Below are 19,878 nucleotides of genomic sequence, written 5' to 3' on the forward strand. Positions count from 1 at the left end.
GAGGATGTAGTAGTCTATAATACCCGGGCTGAGGTTTACTTCAGTAGACGCGGGTTTGAATCCTCCCGGGTTAGAAATCAACGAAATTATGATTGAAATTCCTAAAAACAGGACTTTTTTAAATCTAGAAATCAATAAAATTATGATTGAAATTCCAAAAAACTGGGTACTTTTTATGAAATTAACTTCCCCCACCATTCTTATCTGTGTCGGTACCGGATAGACTCGTCGATCAGAGGATGTAGTAGTCTATAATACCCGGGCTGAGGTTTACTTCAGTAGACGCGGGTTTGAATCCTCCCGGGTTAGAAATCAACGAAATTATGATTGAAATTCCTAAAAACAGGACTTTTTTAAATCTAGAAATCAATAAAATTATGATTGAAATTCCAAAAAACTGGGTACTTTTTATGAAATTAACTTCCCCCACCATTCTTATCTGTGTCGGTACCGGATAGACTCGTCGATCAGAGGATGTAGTAGTCTATAATACCCGGGCTGAGGTTTACTTCAGTAGACGCGGGTTTGAATCCTCCCGGGTTAGAAATCAACGAAATTATGATTGAAATTCCTAAAAACAGGACTTTTTTAATTTAGAAATCATTAAAATTGTAATTAAAATTCCAAAAAACAGGGTACTTTTTATGAAATTAACTTCCCCCACCATTCTTATCTGTGTCGGTACCGGATAGACTCGTCGATCAGAGGATGTAGTAGTCTATAATACCCGGGCTGAGGTTTACTTCAGTAGACGCGGGTTTGAATCCTCCCGGGTTAGAAATCAACGAAATTATGATTGAAATTCCTAAAAATAGGGCTTTTTTAAATCTAGAAATCAATAAAATTATGATTGAAATTCCAAAAAACTGGGTACTTTTTATGAAATTAACTTCCCCCACCATTCTTATCTGTGTCGGTACCGGATAGACTCGTCGATCAGAGGATGTAGTAGTCTATAATACCCGGGCTGAGGTTTACTTCAGTAGACGCGGGTTTGAATCCTCCCGGGTTAGAAATCAACGAAATTATGATTGAAATTCCTAAAAACAGGACTTTTTAATTTAGAAATCAACGAAATTATGATTGAAATTCCAAAAAACTGGGTACTTTTTATGAAATTAACTTCCCCCACCATTCTTATCTGTGTCGGTACCGGATAGACTCGTCGATCAGAGGATGTAGTAGTCTATAATACCCGGGCTGAGGTTTACTTCAGTAGACGCGGGTTTGAATCCTCCCGGGTTAGAAATCAACGAAATTATGATTGAAATTCCTAAAAACAGGACTTTTTAATTTAGAAATCAACGAAATTATGATTGAAATTCCTAAAAACTGGGTACTTTTTATGAAATTAACTTCCCCCACCATTCTTATCTGTGTCGGTACCGGATAGACTCGTCGATCAGAGGATGTAGTAGTCTATAATACCCGGGCTGAGGTTTACTTCAGTAGACGCGGGTTTGAATCCTCCCGGGTTAGAAATCAACGAAATTATGATTGAAATTCCTAAAAACAGGACTTTTTTAAATCTAGAAATCAATAAAATTATGATTGAAATTCCAAAAAACTGGGTACTTTTTATGAAATTAACTTCCCCCACCATTCTTATCTGTGTCGGTACCGGATAGACTCGTCGATCAGAGGATGTAGTAGTCTATAATACCCGGGCTGAGGTTTACTTCAGTAGACGCGGGTTTGAATCCTCCCGGGTTAGAAATCAACGAAATTATGATTGAAATTCCTAAAAACAGGACTTTTTAATTTAGAAATCAACGAAATTATGATTGAAATTCCTAAAAACTGGGTACTTTTTATGAAATTAACTTCCCCCACCATTCTTATCTGTGTCGGTACCGGATAGACTCGTCGATCAGAGGATGTAGTAGTCTATAATACCCGGGCTGAGGTTTACTTCAGTAGACGCGGGTTTGAATCCTCCCGGGTTAGAAATCAACGAAATTATGATTGAAATTCCTAAAAACAGGACTTTTTTAATTTAGAAATCATTAAAATTGTAATTAAAATTCCAAAAAACAGGGTACTTTTTATGAAATTAACTTCCCCCACCATTCTTATCTGTGTCGGTACCGGATAGACTCGTCGATCAGAGGATGTAGTAGTCTATAATACCCGGGCTGAGGTTTACTTCAGTAGACGCGGGTTTGAATCCTCCCGGGTTAGAAATCAACGAAATTATGATTGAAATTCCTAAAAATAGGGCTTTTTTAAATCTAGAAATCAATAAAATTATGATTGAAATTCCAAAAAACTGGGTACTTTTTATGAAATTAACTTCCCCCACCATTCTTATCTGTGTCGGTACCGGATAGACTCGTCGATCAGAGGATGTAGTAGTCTATAATACCCGGGCTGAGGTTTACTTCAGTAGACGCGGGTTTGAATCCTCCCGGGTTAGAAATCAACGAAATTATGATTGAAATTCCTAAAAACAGGACTTTTTAATTTAGAAATCAACGAAATTATGATTGAAATTCCAAAAAACTGGGTACTTTTTATGAAATTAACTTCCCCCACCATTCTTATCTGTGTCGGTACCGGATAGACTCGTCGATCAGAGGATGTAGTAGTCTATAATACCCGGGCTGAGGTTTACTTCAGTAGACGCGGGTTTGAATCCTCCCGGGTTAGAAATCAACGAAATTATGATTGAAATTCCTAAAAACAGGACTTTTTTAATTTAGAAATCATTAAAATTGTAATTAAAATTCCAAAAAACAGGGTACTTTTTATGAAATTAACTTCCCCCACCATTCTTATCTGTGTCGGTACCGGATAGACTCGTCGATCAGAGGATGTAGTAGTCTATAATACCCGGGCTGAGGTTTACTTCAGTAGACGCGGGTTTGAATCCTCCCGGGTTAGAAATCAACGAAATTATGATTGAAATTCCTAAAAACAGGACTTTTTAATTTAGAAATCAACGAAATTATGATTGAAATTCCTAAAAACTGGGTACTTTTTATGAAATTAACTTCCCCCACCATTCTTATCTGTGTCGGTACCGGATAGACTCGTCGATCAGAGGATGTAGTAGTCTATAATACCCGGGCTGAGGTTTACTTCAGTAGACGCGGGTTTGAATCCTCCCGGGTTAGAAATCAACGAAATTATGATTGAAATTCCTAAAAACAGGACTTTTTAATTTAGAAATCAACGAAATTATGATTGAAATTCCAAAAAACTGGGTACTTTTTATGAAATTAACTTCCCCCACCATTCTTATCTGTGTCGGTACCGGATAGACTCGTCGATCAGAGGATGTAGTAGTCTATAATACCCGGGCTGAGGTTTACTTCAGTAGACGCGGGTTTGAATCCTCCCGGGTTAGAAATCAACGAAATTATGATTGAAATTCCTAAAAACAGGACTTTTTAATTTAGAAATCAACGAAATTATGATTGAAATTCCTAAAAACTGGGTACTTTTTATGAAATTAACTTCCCCCACCATTCTTATCTGTGTCGGTACCGGATAGACTCGTCGATCAGAGGATGTAGTAGTCTATAATACCCGGGCTGAGGTTTACTTCAGTAGACGCGGGTTTGAATCCTCCCGGGTTAGAAATCAACGAAATTATGATTGAAATTCCTAAAAACAGGACTTTTTAATTTAGAAATCAATAAAATTATGATTGAAATTCCAAAAAACTGGGTACTTTTTATGAAATTAACTTCCCCCACCATTCTTATCTGTGTCGGTACCGGATAGACTCGTCGATCAGAGGATGTAGTAGTCTATAATACCCGGGCTGAGGTTTACTTCAGTAGACGCGGGTTTGAATCCTCCCGGGTTAGAAATCAACGAAATTATGATTGAAATTCCTAAAAACAGGACTTTTTTAATTTAGAAATCATTAAAATTGTAATTAAAATTCCAAAAAACAGGGTACTTTTTATGAAATTAACTTCCCCCACCATTCTTATCTGTGTCGGTACCGGATAGACTCGTCGATCAGAGGATGTAGTAGTCTATAATACCCGGGCTGAGGTTTACTTCAGTAGACGCGGGTTTGAATCCTCCCGGGTTAGAAATCAACGAAATTATGATTGAAATTCCTAAAAACAGGACTTTTTAATTTAGAAATCAACGAAATTATGATTGAAATTCCTAAAAACTGGGTACTTTTTATGAAATTAACTTCCCCCACCATTCTTATCTGTGTCGGTACCGGATAGACTCGTCGATCAGAGGATGTAGTAGTCTATAATACCCGGGCTGAGGTTTACTTCAGTAGACGCGGGTTTGAATCCTCCCGGGTTAGAAATCAACGAAATTATGATTGAAATTCCTAAAAACAGGACTTTTTTAAATCTAGAAATCAATAAAATTATGATTGAAATTCCAAAAAACTGGGTACTTTTTATGAAATTAACTTCCCCCACCATTCTTATCTGTGTCGGTACCGGATAGACTCGTCGATCAGAGGATGTAGTAGTCTATAATACCCGGGCTGAGGTTTACTTCAGTAGACGCGGGTTTGAATCCTCCCGGGTTAGAAATCAACGAAATTATGATTGAAATTCCTAAAAACAGGACTTTTTAATTTAGAAATCAACGAAATTATGATTGAAATTCCAAAAAACTGGGTACTTTTTATGAAATTAACTTCCCCCACCATTCTTATCTGTGTCGGTACCGGATAGACTCGTCGATCAGAGGATGTAGTAGTCTATAATACCCGGGCTGAGGTTTACTTCAGTAGACGCGGGTTTGAATCCTCCCGGGTTAGAAATCAACGAAATTATGATTGAAATTCCTAAAAACAGGACTTTTTAATTTAGAAATCAACGAAATTATGATTGAAATTCCAAAAAACTGGGTACTTTTTATGAAATTAACTTCCCCCACCATTCTTATCTGTGTCGGTACCGGATAGACTCGTCGATCAGAGGATGTAGTAGTCTATAATACCCGGGCTGAGGTTTACTTCAGTAGACGCGGGTTTGAATCCTCCCGGGTTAGAAATCAACGAAATTATGATTGAAATTCCTAAAAACAGGACTTTTTAATTTAGAAATCAACGAAATTATGATTGAAATTCCAAAAAACTGGGTACTTTTTATGAAATTAACTTCCCCCACCATTCTTATCTGTGTCGGTACCGGATAGACTCGTCGATCAGAGGATGTAGTAGTCTATAATACCCGGGCTGAGGTTTACTTCAGTAGACGCGGGTTTGAATCCTCCCGGGTTAGAAATCAACGAAATTATGATTGAAATTCCTAAAAATAGGACTTTTTTAAATCTAGAAATCAATAAAATTATGATTGAAATTCCAAAAAACTGGGTACTTTTTATGAAATTAACTTCCCCCACCATTCTTATCTGTGTCGGTACCGGATAGACTCGTCGATCAGAGGATGTAGTAGTCTATAATACCCGGGCTGAGGTTTACTTCAGTAGACGCGGGTTTGAATCCTCCCGGGTTAGAAATCAACGAAATTATGATTGAAATTCCTAAAAACAGGACTTTTTAATTTAGAAATCAACGAAATTATGATTGAAATTCCTAAAAACTGGGTACTTTTTATGAAATTAACTTCCCCCACCATTCTTATCTGTGTCGGTACCGGATAGACTCGTCGATCAGAGGATGTAGTAGTCTATAATACCCGGGCTGAGGTTTACTTCAGTAGACGCGGGTTTGAATCCTCCCGGGTTAGAAATCAACGAAATTATGATTGAAATTCCTAAAAACAGGACTTTTTTAAATCTAGAAATCAATAAAATTATGATTGAAATTCCAAAAAACTGGGTACTTTTTATGAAATTAACTTCCCCCACCATTCTTATCTGTGTCGGTACCGGATAGACTCGTCGATCAGAGGATGTAGTAGTCTATAATACCCGGGCTGAGGTTTACTTCAGTAGACGCGGGTTTGAATCCTCCCGGGTTAGAAATCAACGAAATTATGATTGAAATTCCTAAAAACAGGACTTTTTTAAATCTAGAAATCAATAAAATTATGATTGAAATTCCAAAAAACTGGGTACTTTTTATGAAATTAACTTCCCCCACCATTCTTATCTGTGTCGGTACCGGATAGACTCGTCGATCAGAGGATGTAGTAGTCTATAATACCCGGGCTGAGGTTTACTTCAGTGGACGCGGGTTTGAATCCTCCCGGGTTAGAAATCAACGAAATTATGATTGAAATTCCTAAAAACAGGACTTTTTAATTTAGAAATCAACGAAATTATGATTGAAATTCCTAAAAACTGGGTACTTTTTATGAAATTAACTTCCCCCACCATTCTTATCTGTGTCGGTACCGGATAGACTCGTCGATCAGAGGATGTAGTAGTCTATAATACCCGGGCTGAGGTTTACTTCAGTAGACGCGGGTTTGAATCCTCCCGGGTTAGAAATCAACGAAATTATGATTGAAATTCCTAAAAATAGGACTTTTTTAAATCTAGAAATCAATAAAATTATGATTGAAATTCCAAAAAACTGGGTACTTTTTATGAAATTAACTTCCCCCACCATTCTTATCTGTGTCGGTACCGGATAGACTCGTCGATCAGAGGATGTAGTAGTCTATAATACCCGGGCTGAGGTTTACTTCAGTAGACGCGGGTTTGAATCCTCCCGGGTTAGAAATCAACGAAATTATGATTGAAATTCCTAAAAACAGGACTTTTTTAAATCTAGAAATCAATAAAATTATGATTGAAATTCAAAAAAACTGGGTACTTTTTATGAAATTAACTTCCCCCACCATTCTTATCTGTGTCGGTACCGGATAGACTCGTCGATCAGAGGATGTAGTAGTCTATAATACCCGGGCTGAGGTTTACTTCAGTAGACGCGGGTTTGAATCCTCCCGGGTTAGAAATCAACGAAATTATGATTGAAATTCCTAAAAACAGGACTTTTTAATTTAGAAATCAACGAAATTATGATTGAAATTCCTAAAAACTGGGTACTTTTTATGAAATTAACTTCCCCCACCATTCTTATCTGTGTCGGTACCGGATAGACTCGTCGATCAGAGGATGTAGTAGTCTATAATACCCGGGCTGAGGTTTACTTCAGTAGACGCGGGTTTGAATCCTCCCGGGTTAGAAATCAACGAAATTATGATTGAAATTCCTAAAAACAGGACTTTTTTAAATCTAGAAATCAATAAAATTAAGACTAAAATTCCTAAAAACAGGACTTTTTAAAATCTTGAAATCATTAAAATTATGATTGAAATTCCTAAAAACAGGACTTTTTTAAATCTAGAAATCAATAAAAATTGGGGGATATTCAGAGAGTTTTTGATTATAAGTACTCAGGTAAAACAGGTGCACAGGTACTTGGGGATTATAAACAGGGGTATGATGCAGGCCTTTTTTGAGGAAGTGCCATAAAAATCCTTCGGAAAAGTCACCTATTCTCTTTCAGATTTCTTCCGTCACTTAAACCTCTAATATTTGCTTTTTAAAACATTGACTTTGTAAAAAAAAAGTCACATTTTGATTTTCTTCATCTTCAGTGCAATGTTCATGATAGTCGTCGTCACCTTTAGACTCTGGGATCTCCTCACCGACTGGCATCTGAAAAAACGTTTCAGTTTCTGTTCAAATGTTATAAAACTTACTTCAAGATAGGGTTTCGGAGGTGATGTCTTGACTAGCTCCTTAAGACTAAACGGATCATAGAGAAATTTACCGGTTTGCTCCAAACAATAGTTTCGGCATAAAAAGTAAAGTCCAGGCCAGTTTTTGAGCACATGTTCAAGTATTATTATAAGCAGCTACCGATGTAATTGGTAAAGTTATTGAAAGTGAATACATTCTTGGTAGAATACATGTCTAGACTACTGTAATCCCAAGAGATCCCTTCAAATACCACTTCCCATCGCTAAAAACATTAACAGATACTCTCGAAAACATTAAAATGTGCTCGACTATGTAGCTAGAAGTGACCGTTTACGCTGAAATTATTGCATTTGTACTATCTGTTACTCTCAACTTGATTCTCCAATGTTTGATATATGAAATGCCAAAAAAGACTTTTTGAAACTATAAATATCTTATGTTCTCATGCACATTATTGGAAATTTACTATTCATGTTGCGATTACTGGAGTAAACCGGTAAGAATTTTCAAAATGCGTTATTGATCTTTGATCTAAACCTTTGATTCCAGAATGTTCACATCTCTGAGGTTTCGTTCGCCATATTCAACGTCAGAAAAGTGACAGGGTTTAATAAATATATTGGAGTAACCGCGCTGTGTTAGTACTTCTAGTAGTAACTCAAATTCTTGATATTCATTTTCAGCTATTTACTGCGGCTGTTATGGAATGATGCTCGTATCACTCACCACTCATTTCTACTACAGGTTCTTATCAGTCACTCTTCCGTCAAAGCTTTCTCGATTTGCTGTAAAAAACTTTCCAATTTGGGCTCTCCTTGTTTTGATGAGTTATTTGATATGGTTTGGTTTGACATACTTTGTAAACGGTTCCTCTTCTATGAAAGACCAAGTTTTGATACCTGAATTCAAAAGAGATTACTGTATGCAACCTGATGACTTTTCGTATGTGGGAATACAGTACTATTATACTGATCCATTGACAGGAGAAACAAAGATGCATATCCCTTCACTCTTCTCAAGTGGTGTTTTTGCATGTTTTATGACTCTTACTTCCGGTTTCATGACTTATTTTGGTGTGAAGACGTATGCTCATCTCAATGAGCTAACGACCATGACTAGTTTAGATTTCCGTGAACTTCAAAATCAGCTGTTCCGAACTTTGGTTATTCAAACTCTGATTCCCTGTGTTTTCATGTATTTACCAGTCTTTTGTACGTTTTCATTCCCATTATTCGGCCTGACAAGTGAATCTTTGAGAAACTTTTTGCCGATATCTGTGGCTCTCTATTTGTGCTTCGAACCATTGGTGGCGATGTATTTCATCAAGATTTTTAGAAAAAGAATAATTGGTATTCAAGATTTCTTAGGTTCAAAATTACTAATTGCAGATTTTCAGAAGTTGTAACATGCCAGAAGTATAAGAAAAGAGGACAAGTTTCAAATATGCAAACAATAACTTGAATCTTCCTTCATATAAGATTGAGGACACTGCTTCATGAACGATTATTCAATCTGTGTCCTCACCAACATCAAACATTTGTATCAGTCTTTAAAATAATGCGTTGCTTTGCTCATTTTTATACCATTTGCTCCAGAATTGTCTTTTTAGCATTTGCTGAAATCTTGAGTTTTTTGTTTTAAAAATACAGAACGAATTTAATTTTTCAAACTTTATTTTAAAGAAAAACAGAAGCCACACAAATGAAAGGAAGGGAAAAGTTTTTTCCAAAAAAGGGAAGGATAAATTAAATAAAGATAGTAAATCACTGATTGGATTTCAACTTGAGCAGCACTGAATCCACTGCAGACATATCGATGACACGTGGCTTCTTAGTCTCCGTCGAGTCTCCAGATGAAGCTGGACGTTTCCGATTGACAGCAGTCTTGCTCTTTACAAATCGGCCTCGTTTCAAATCTCCTAGAGAAATGAATTTAATGAGGTCACTTCTCTTGACATACGTGGCATCCAACTGTATTTGACCTACAATTCCTTTTGCCTGCTGTCTTGCCATGTTCCTTTTGAATCCTTCAATTTCAGACGTCAAATCCAAATTCTTTGCGTTCTCCGTAAACTCCAATCCCAAGAACCAAGTGGATTCATTTCGAATATTCTTCAGTTTTCTTGGATTGATGTGAGCTGTTTTCACTTGACTATTCCTCTCTATAATCTGAACCAATTGCCGGATTTTCGATTCAAAGAATCCAATATTGGTGTCCTCGTTGATTGTCAAAGCAACGAAATGTTTGTATCGACTGAAGAAATTGATCTCTTCGAACAGGTCGTTCCACGTGGCATTTCCTTTTTGAATCTGATCACAAATCTCCAAAGCAGACTTCATTTCCTCTTGAATTATATGGAGAGTTGACTTCGAGACGTTATGAGTTGAATTCTGTTCCGGGAATGTTGGAGTCAGAATTGGCATCAGATGGTATCGATCGGCTAGATTTTTTCGCGGATTCCAAACCAGGTTTGCCAATTTTGAATCCACACAACCAAACTGCTTCAGAACCACGGGAAACGGCCATTTCCATGTCGAAAACACGAAGAATACCTTTTGAATTATCTTCGATGGAGCTGCATTTGGATACAATTGACACGTCCTTGCAACCAGAATAGCCCAAGTGATGCCTCCGAAGAAACCCATCGCATTCGAGTATACTCCATGATTCTTCGCCCATAACTTGATTGCTCGGAGGGATTGACAGAAGGTATCTCGATTGGGGACAAGCTTCAAAAGCTGTTCAGCCACTCGAATTCCATTCAAACTTCTGATACTGGATTCATCCAAATTCACGAGAAGGGAGTCATCTGATAAATCGATATTCTCTGGGATCGTTGGCTTGTCAAGTCTCGCGAATAACACGTCGAGTTCGATTCCTGAGTAAGTCATCGTTAAAATCGGCACGAAGGCATTCTCGACTGCTTGCAACTCCTTCACATTTGGATTCTTCATAAGAATTTGTTTAAACGAAGTGAAGAAATCCATGCGAGTGACGTGTCGTGGAGCAATGATTACTGTGTCGATATCGGCTCCAGAGCTGTGAACTCCGAGACGATAAGAACCAAATGTCATCAGTTTTCCACCGGCATCCACTTGTCTTCCATTTGGAATCCGTACATCTGCGAGACTTTTGATCCATTTCTTGACCAATAGATTGAGTTTCGAAAGAGTTTTGACACGTTGACAGGTTTCTTCTTTAGATTCGAAACATTTGAACGTCTGGAGATATTCGTTCAGCGAATTGTTCAGTTGAATATCCTTTTGACTTGGAGCTGCCATTGAGATTGGTTGAGATACTCCGAGTATTTTGGTAGAAGACATAATGAAGAGTCAATAGATTGATGAGAATGGGAGAGAATGAGACAAATGAAAACTAACCGGGACAACCAGTCACGGCCAGATGGTAGTCACGCATCTGCGTCCTCAGCGTAATGGCTCCTGGGAAGAGCGCGCACCACTTTTAGGGTTATAGGCGTAGAGTTTTCCCAGGAGCAGTGACTATGGTGCGCGCTCTTCTCAGGAGCCAATACGCAACGGACGCAGATGCGTCTCCACTCGAGGTTACCATCTCCACGGCCTCTACCACATGCCATCCACTATATATTCATCAATCATTCCGAAATGTTTCCAGCTAACGAAAGTTTCATCTGGACATTTTCAAATCAAAATACTAGCCCTCTATAGCTAATTTCCTTATGTCGCTGTTCTCGGCGGCGGAATGACTTGCTTGAAATTCTACTGAACAAAATTCATCTAAATAAAGGTTTTATTTATTATTTACGAAAAAACGAAGAAAATGAAGCAAAACGCCTGAGATCAATTCTATTGAAAAAGATAAATTATTTTGAATTTCGTGCTAAAATTTTAGCTGATTTCAGCGGAGCGCACTACTCATATGTGCACATGTGTCACATGTGGCTTAACCACGTAATGTATTAAAATTGAAATGTCCGAGTTGGAGTTTTCTAGGCCACAGGTCTGCGCGGCCGCGCCGTGGTGCGCTGTGAAGGGTTGTGTGTGTGCAAACGCGCTCCGCAGAAAAAAGGCGTTTCTCCGTTTTTTTGAATCGAGATGGCCTGTGGCAGAGTCCGTGGCATCTCCCATCTCATTATACCTTCCAGACTGCCTACTGTATGGCTGGTCACCCCAATCCCTCTTATTTTTATTGAATACTAGTTCCCCTATCCCTATCGAACCATCTGTGTAAGTTATAGCAATCTCATATTTCATATCCCATACTCATTTTCCATTTTGCCAGTGTCTACGAGAAGTTCTGAATTCCAAAATTTCCAAAGTGAGGTGCAGATGCTGAAATTGGAGAACCAGCGTCATCGGACGGAGGCGGCAATTAGAGGCGAAGAAACCGGTGCGAGCCTCCTCTCCATCAGCACCACCAACACTCGGATCCCCCCTTCAAGGTCCCAATCGATGGGCGCAGACCTCCTTCGCCGAATCAGCAAGAAGCCGACCAACCTCCGTTGGTGTTGCAACCACCGACTCGTGGAACCAGCTGCCGCCGTCCACCTCTACCGTCGACTCCACACACAAAGTACATGGATTCAACAGCCATTTGATATGTTCTCATTTTTGCTGACCCACTCGGAGGCCAATCGCTCGACTCCTCTCGTCCCTTCACAGTTTCCCGCATCGGACGAGATCTGAGCTGAAGGCGCAGCAGGTTAAATTGGAAGTTCTGTCAGCCAAGAAGAATCATAAGGAAGCCATGGAAACAGTGCAACGTCTGTTGAGCGGAATTCGAAGAAGTAGGAGATAAAGTCCGAAAAATTTTAAGTGCGTTTATTCTCTTTAATATTTCTGAATTTGAATATATTTTTCCAGAGTGCGATTCGCCACACCGGAGTTCATTCAATGTCCCCGTGTCCCCAAAGCATTGAGTATGTAAATTGTGACCGATGATTTTTTTAATAGTATACTTTTGTGTTGTGAATCTTGTTGCTTTTGTTGAATAAATGCCTTATTTTTGAACGCCTTCTGTTAAAAACAAGACCTCCATTCGAAAGATGTCACTGGAGAAGATCTTCTAGATGGAAGACTTCTCATCAGACACAGCCTTCCAAAATGTATCACTGTGCAGAAGTTCCCTGCACCAATTGAAAGTTTATTTCAGGTTACAGTAACCTTCAACCCGCTGAAGGAAGATGGGAAGAAAGCTTTGAGAAATCTGAAAATAAATACGAACAATTTCAGAGCTGCTGACCATTAAACTGGGCAACAGCACCCCAGACATCAACGATTGTGAGGATGATAATTGGTAAAACTATAGCAAATTATTCGAGTAATAAACCGCTTCTTTAAAAAGAAAGTCTTACAATCCTTACAGCAATGAGAATATATACAATGAATCATGAGTGAGAAGCTGAAATTCTCGGCTTCTCCAAGAAAATAACCGAAAATTACAATACAAAAATACATATGATGGAGAGATCAAAATATCACAAGTTAGATGAGTGTACACGTTGGATTAGAGGAAAAATGAGAAAATTATTCATGGCTTCTTGTGATTTCTTCCCTGATGATTCGAGAATTTGCGTTGCGGTTCACGATCCTGTCGTGTCACCCGATTCTGACGGACGATTGCGACCTTTTCCTCTTCCGCCTCCTTTGCCACTTTACCGACGGGAGCTTCTTGGCTCTTCGCTACTTCCACACTTTTGAATGGAGGTCTTGGGTCCACAAGTGGGCGGAGTCTTCGGTTTGGTCTTTTCGTCTCATTGGGGGCATTTTCAACGTGTTTGGACGAGCCGGAGAACAGAAGCCAACCACAGATTGGTGCGAACTGAAAAAGAGAAAATTTATTTGATTTTTCAATGTCTAATGAATCGGCTTGAAAGTTCACTTCAGCGCGAAAAAAGAGATGTACTTCATCATGACTAGTTGTCTTTCCACCATTCCGAATATCCATCTCAATCCCTTACCACATAACAAAGTGTCCACTTCACGAAGATTTCTCTTCTCAACCAACAATGTGAAACACGAGCGAGACTGTGAATCGGATCGAATCCGGGGAATCCAATGAAGGTACGAGCTGAAAATTGTTGAATGGTTTCCGGTTTCCTATTTCTGACTTACCAAACGTGAAATATGCCGCGTAGACGAGTGGAACAGCCATGCTTCTCCTTCTGATCCCTTTTGAAGTGAGGAGAAATCGAATGACCGCCGCGAGAACGAATTGAGTGAGAAGTGGTCCGTAGAAGCTCTGGAACTATAGAAAAAATGATCCACTTGGTCAACTTTCCAACTATTCCCCTACCTCAAACTTCCAATGACAAAGACCGGTTCCCAGCAACTTGGCGTGAGTTCCAACGAGCTCTGGCCGATTCGTTTGTCCAGCCATCACACTCCAAATGAAAACAGCCATATATGGAGCGATTAGTGCTCCAATGACCTGCGCGAAGAAAAACGTCAACATCTTTTCGCCATTTCCTTTCCGCTTGACTGTGAAACGTTCGATTGCAGAAAGCGAGTTGGGAACGACGCCGGCTGTGTAGAAGTTGAGAAAATTGAAGACGAAGAAGCCAAGGTCGCCGACAGATTTCAAAACAGCTGAAAATTTAAAACTGTTTCTTTGAAAATTCTCTTTTTCCGCTTACGCTCCTCATAAAATCCGGCGCAAATTTGAATCGTGGCGATGAACTGGATGAGGAAGGTGCGTTGCAGACCCTCCCGTCTCACAAGTTTTTCGGCAATCTGAAAAAAGAAAAACGGGCGTTTATTTGGATAACACGCATAGTTTGACCGACCATTTTGCTGAAAAAAGCCGCGAAATTCAGCAATCCGAGGTAGATGGCTGCCAGGATGAGGGGTTGAATCGTTTTTTGGTATAAATCCCCTTGATCGGGTGAGCCCGTCGTCATTTTGGACCTGGAAAAGGGGAGAAATTGAATGAAACAATTGAAATACGAAATTTTTGTCGAAAAATTGTGAAAACTCGACGAGAAAAGAGCTAAAATGAGTCAAGAGCAAGGAAACATTTCAAGAATCAACCAAAAAAGCCGCCAGCGCCGAAAATTGAGGTCAAATGCAAACTTTTTAAGCCACAGAAAGTTCTAGAACAAAATTTTCAGAAACTGTGAATTTTCGCGTCGGCGTGTTTGCGGACCATCCAGGGACCGCGCGAATTTGAATAGAAAATTATATACGGAGCAGTCTCCGCTACTTTAAAAAATCTATTAATTTAATACCGGAGCAATCATTTATCACATTACACAAGAAGAATAAGATATCAAAATATTCCAAACCGGCGAAAACAAAATTCAAATCACAATTCAACATACAATTACAAATTTACAAATTATCAAGTTCGATTGAAGCTAATCCCTCTTTTTCCCTTGTTTCCCAGCTTTTCTTCTCGCTTCTTGCTCGGTTTTCTCTGCAAGGAGTTCAGCCTCTCTTTCTTGTCTCTCTCGCTTCTTCTCCTTTTTCAATTGAGATGCTGTGATTGGTGAATCCAGGAGGAAACGGCAGCACAGCCAACCAACAACCGGAGCGACCATGTAACTGAGGAACAATCCGAGAATTTCGTCGGTCTTCAAGCTACAAACCGCCAAATGAGAGAAGCTGTACATTACGTCGAATCCGGGGAAGCCGATGAGAACTCGAGCTGAAAAATTCAACTGTTTCGTGAAAAGCGATAGGGGTCAAGTACCGAACGTATAGTAGAAAGTGTAGATAGCTGGGGTAAATTTGGTGTTCAACTTAGTGAGAATCATTCGCATGGAGGCAGCGATCACGATTTGAGAGACAAAGGCGAAAAGAAAGCGTGGGAAGTCCTGAAATAAGACAAATAATCATCCACCAGTATGTTCTTAACGCACTTCAGATTTCCATGAACACCAAGGCCGTTCCAATAATTCGCTGTGCATTGTGGCAATGTGGGTGATCCATGTTTGCTGAGAAAGGACTTCCCAACTGATAATAGTCATTCCGGCAGCCAAAAAGGCGCCAACAAATTGACCGGCGAGGTTGCAGATCGGTCCAAGAAAACCGGTCTTTTTACGATTGAAGACGATATCCTCGAACTGTGTGAATGGACTCGCAATACCCCATTTGATGTTGTGGACAGAGAAGAAGCTGATAGCGTTGATGAAGAAGATGCTGATGTAGTCGGTGGATTTCAGGATAGCTGAAAAATTTTTTTAATTGTTAAAAACATGATCTCGTCTTACATTGTTCATAAAATCCGATGCAAATCTGAAGAGTGGTGATTAATTGAATGAGAGCCTCTGGGAAGATCGAATTTGGACTTTTGCATTGGGTCAATCCCTGTAATTAATTGCGATTTTCCGCAAAAATGTTAATCTTACATATCTCAGAACTTCGCAGACAATGAAGACGCATGTCACATAGAGAGTTGCAACTTTGAGAACGTCAAAGTCGAATGAATTTAGCGCATTGGGATTCGAAACAGAATCCATCTTCGACCTGAAATCGTAAAAAGTAACATTAAAACAACGAGAATTAAGAAATTAGAGAGCACGAGCATAATTTCATTGATAAATTAGATTACTTTTCATTGAAACACGGAGAAAAAATCTGAAAATTCATGAAAACCCGAGGAATTTTCCCGAATGTGTGCATTTTTGCGTGTCGCGACATGTCGAATATTCACAGATCGATGTTTGCGGACCGGTGAAAGAACCGCGCAAATTTCAAAATATACAGCTTTTTGAACTGTTCTTGATGAAAAACAAATATAGAAAGAACACTTTTAGTGAAATTAAAAGACCCTGCAATGATTTATCGAATTAGCCGAATTATAAATAGAAATGAGAGATTGATTGATACAGACTGTATGAATATGAACATGAATAAATTAGGCACAATATTGTCAAAATTACACATCATAATGTCAAAATTATTAGAGAAACTAGTATGAATGGGGGATAATACATATTGTTATTTTATTACTATTTCCGCCGCGAATTTCGGCTTCTTAACTCCTGATTTCTCCTCCTATTCTCTGCGTCAATTGCCTGTTGTTCGGCTTTCAGAGCCTTTTTGAGCTTCGCATCCTGTTCCTGCTTCTCCGCCTTCTCTCTGGCTATCCTCTTGACCTCATCTTTTTCGAATTTCTGCGCCCACATCGATCTCAACGTAGTCCTGATCTGACATGCGTACGGCAAGAATAACCAACCGGAGAGTGTAGAGAACTGAAGTTTTTTTTCAAAGAAAGATTAATCAAAAATCAATTTTTTCTTACGATGTGTAGGCAAAGATTCGGGAGAAGCTCGTAGACCATAGTCCAGCATTCAGGAGCCTTTGCAACACTGAGCACTGGATGAGCGACAGGAACGCCAATTGCCGCATGACCAATAGTGAAGAGGAACGCGTAGATCACAGCAATCGAGATGATACGTCCTTGGAATAGTTCGAGAAGCACACGAAGCGCGAGACCACCGAGGAAATCGCAGAGCATGACGATCGGCAGTGGTTTCTAAAAGATTTTTGATAAAATGTATGTTTGCAAATCGGGAAATCTCAATATTATGAGCTGAAAATATATCAAAATGTAGATCTCGGCGAGTTCTCTCGTTAATGTGCCGCAGGCCGGGAGAATGGCCAAAAAAGCTATTCTAGCCCGGCCCGCGGCACATTAACGATCCTAGATCCGGCCCACAGTAAGTCACAGGCATAGAACTCGCCGAGATCTACATTTTAGTATATTTTCCAGCTCATAATAATGCGTTTTAAGTGAGTTGCGAGCGTGCCCGATTTGCAAGTATAACATCGCTGAAAAATCCGATACCGTGTACTTGAAAAGACACCCGAGCGGTTTAGTTTTCAGGAAAACGTCTTGGGCGGTCACAATGAAGAAGAACGAGCAGAATAGTGCTCCGGCGAATTGTAGCGAAAGAACGGCGAGACAATCCTCATCGCCGACTCGTCCAGTCACGAATTCCTCAGCGACAATCATCGCATTCTCTCCGTGTCTTCGGTTCAACTTCTGGAATATCACTTGATTGACTACAACCATCGGGAACATTCCATAGTAGCCGAATGCGCGGAACATTAGTTCTGGAAGGGAAAATATAGGTTTTAGGCATTCTTGCTATGGACTAAGCTACCCTCTGTGTAGTGGCAGACACCGAACGAGAATGCGGCGATGATCTCGTAGAAGTAGTCTCGTTTCATAGAAAGTTGAGCTATCTAAAAAAATTTTTATAATTATTCAAGTGTTTCAAAGGAAAATCGAACCTTTCTGAAGAAAAGCACAGCCAAAATGAGTATTAAATTGTAGACTAGACACGAGACTAATGTATCCTTCCATTCTTGTCGCATACCGGCCGCGTACATTGTTGCATTGTAGGCAAATTCGAGGACATTGAACTTTTCGTCCGCTTCATCCATTTTATGACTGAAAATTCATAAAATAGGTTAAAGAGATGCAAAATTGATGAGAAGTGGAGCAAAAATCCGATTTCCCCCCGAGATATCAATACGAAAAAGAGTACCGCCGAAAAAAATAGATCAAATGCGAAATTCCGAGCTAAAAAACATGAAACAATTGTTCTTTTATTTGGAAATCAAGTTAAATCGATGATTTTTAGCATTTTTGCGTATTGAATTCATAATTTTCAGATAAAATTCAGCAAAAATGACCTTTTGACGCTGAAAATCGGTCTGAAAGAGCTTAAACTATTTAGCTTCTAGAAAATTTCGAAATTCCAATCTGTGCACTTTTGCGTGTCAAATGTTCACACTTTGGTGCTTACGGACTCCTGAAAAAACCGCGAAAATTCAAAAGTATGGGGCTTCAAAGAGCCCGTTTTGATAGAGAACAAGAGCGAAAATATTAATTCTCAGCAGTGACACTTGAGCAATTTTTCATTTTACACGAATTACATTAATATGACAAGATAATTAAATACAGTACACCAGAGTAAGAAAATTGAGTAAAAATACAAATCACAGGTTAAAATTGCTTTTTCATCGGTTATTCCTTGGTCTCAGATTGTAGCCATGGTTCCATTGCTCTATTTGCGAATCGATTTCCTCATTCATCTCATCCTCTAGCGCTTCATCGTATCTCTGTTGCCAAATCGATTCACATTTTGACGGCGGCGTTCTGAGCATTTTTGACGCAAAAATCCAGCCGAGGAAAGGGAAGGTCTACAAAAATAATTAGTTCGAGTTAAATGAATTTTCTTACCATGTGTATAATAAATGGGATTGGCCAACTGTTAATATTAATGGCTTTCATACAACCGAGAAGACGGGATAAGGTGATGAAAGGGTGAGCAGCGTAGATTCCAATGACCGCATGGGCTGAAAATGTCAGAATTTCCACCAATAATCAATTTCTAACTGACAAAAAGTGAAGACCGCTGCATAGATCAGTGCGCTACACACATCATGATGCCTATCATCTCGATGGAACCGTCTCAAGACTGCGTGTAGAACAGCACCACAGAAGAATCCACAAAGAATAACAACAATGACAACTGGCTGAAAATGTTGCGTTCATAATTGGACATAATTGGACTCACCTCTAAAACGCTGTTCTCGCAAACCGGTTGCGTCGTAATCATGTCGAATAGGTTTAACAGAAGAAAATAGACAATTAATGTGGCGGTGTGAGCGGGGACGATCAATGATAACAAATATGATGAATACCGGTCGTTTTCCGTATTTTTTAACCCCTCATCCATCAAAATCACCATGTTTTCACCGTGCCCTTCGTTAAGAGAATGGCATATGTACATATGACAAAATATCGCAAAGAATAATCCAGTATAACCGAAATGCGTCAACATGACGTCTGAAATTTTGAATAAATACATTTTTAAACTTAGAGAGGAACCTTGTGAGTAAAAACATGCACAGTAGGCCAACATGGCGATAAATTCGTTCAAAAAATCACAGATGCTCGGACGAAACCACGATGCGAGCTGGAAAAAACGAAAAAAATTTAATTGTTTGGCAGAAAAATCTGAAAAAAACCTTTCTGGATCCAAACAAAAACACTATTACTACAGTGGTGTGAAGCGCGAAAGTAGAGAAAGCTTTATTCGATTCGATGGTGGCCAAATCCGAGAAATGTATTACTTTCTCATTGCCCTTTATCAAATGTCTCGTTGCCATGTCTGAAATAAACAGGAGTACAACTGTAAAAATCTATAAAATTTAGGGTATATCATAAAATTTAAAAATTGGAAATTTCTGCATTTTCGCGTGTCGAATGTTCACACATCGATGTTTGCGGAACGGTGAAAGAACCGCGCAAATTTCGAAATATACAGCTTTT

General features: G+C 39.1%; 6 protein-coding genes across 6 annotated transcripts; 1 reads left to right on the forward strand and 5 right to left on the reverse strand.

The window, feature by feature from the left end:
• Window positions 1-8,047: 8,047 nt before the first annotated feature.
• On the forward strand, window positions 8,048-10,228 carry GCK72_004766 (uncharacterized protein; the record flags this gene model as incomplete). The annotated part of the gene is made up of 5 exons (XM_053724882.1): window positions 8,048-8,107; window positions 8,161-8,248; window positions 8,295-8,553; window positions 9,650-9,890; window positions 9,944-10,228. The coding sequence occupies 5 exons, from the start codon at window positions 8,048-8,050 to the stop codon at window positions 10,226-10,228; spliced, it is 933 nt and encodes a 310-aa protein (XP_053589076.1).
• Window positions 9,375-10,934, reverse strand: GCK72_004767 (uncharacterized protein; the record flags this gene model as incomplete). The annotated part of the gene is made up of 1 exon (XM_053724883.1): window positions 9,375-10,934. The coding sequence occupies one exon, from the start codon at window positions 10,932-10,934 to the stop codon at window positions 9,375-9,377; it is 1,560 nt and encodes a 519-aa protein (XP_053589077.1).
• A 2,185-nt stretch (window positions 10,935-13,119) lies between these two features.
• On the reverse strand, window positions 13,120-14,488 carry GCK72_004768 (uncharacterized protein; the record flags this gene model as incomplete). Its single annotated transcript, XM_053724884.1, has 6 exons — window positions 13,120-13,410; window positions 13,550-13,659; window positions 13,704-13,830; window positions 13,885-14,177; window positions 14,225-14,321; window positions 14,375-14,488. 6 exons carry the CDS (start codon window positions 14,486-14,488, stop codon window positions 13,120-13,122), a joined length of 1,032 nt encoding a protein of 343 aa, XP_053589078.1.
• A 456-nt stretch (window positions 14,489-14,944) lies between these two features.
• Window positions 14,945-16,048, reverse strand: GCK72_004769 (uncharacterized protein; the record flags this gene model as incomplete). Its single annotated transcript, XM_053724885.1, has 5 exons — window positions 14,945-15,234; window positions 15,280-15,403; window positions 15,449-15,756; window positions 15,800-15,824; window positions 15,938-16,048. The coding sequence occupies 5 exons, from the start codon at window positions 16,046-16,048 to the stop codon at window positions 14,945-14,947; spliced, it is 858 nt and encodes a 285-aa protein (XP_053589079.1).
• Window positions 16,049-16,540: 492 nt separating this feature from the next.
• Window positions 16,541-17,981, reverse strand: GCK72_004770 (uncharacterized protein; the record flags this gene model as incomplete). The annotated part of the gene is made up of 5 exons (XM_053724886.1): window positions 16,541-16,783; window positions 16,834-17,067; window positions 17,380-17,648; window positions 17,699-17,780; window positions 17,829-17,981. The coding sequence occupies 5 exons, from the start codon at window positions 17,979-17,981 to the stop codon at window positions 16,541-16,543; spliced, it is 981 nt and encodes a 326-aa protein (XP_053589080.1).
• A 579-nt stretch (window positions 17,982-18,560) lies between these two features.
• Window positions 18,561-19,715, reverse strand: GCK72_004771 (uncharacterized protein; the record flags this gene model as incomplete). Its single annotated transcript, XM_053724887.1, has 6 exons — window positions 18,561-18,662; window positions 18,784-18,899; window positions 18,944-19,079; window positions 19,292-19,392; window positions 19,435-19,522; window positions 19,575-19,715. 6 exons carry the CDS (start codon window positions 19,713-19,715, stop codon window positions 18,561-18,563), a joined length of 684 nt encoding a protein of 227 aa, XP_053589081.1.
• Between the last annotated feature and the right edge of the window lie 163 nt (window positions 19,716-19,878).

The sequence above is a fragment of the Caenorhabditis remanei genome, chromosome II (assembly GCF_010183535.1).
Source record: "Caenorhabditis remanei strain PX506 chromosome II, whole genome shotgun sequence".
In the NCBI taxonomy this organism is placed as follows: Eukaryota; Metazoa; Nematoda; class Chromadorea; order Rhabditida; family Rhabditidae; genus Caenorhabditis; species Caenorhabditis remanei.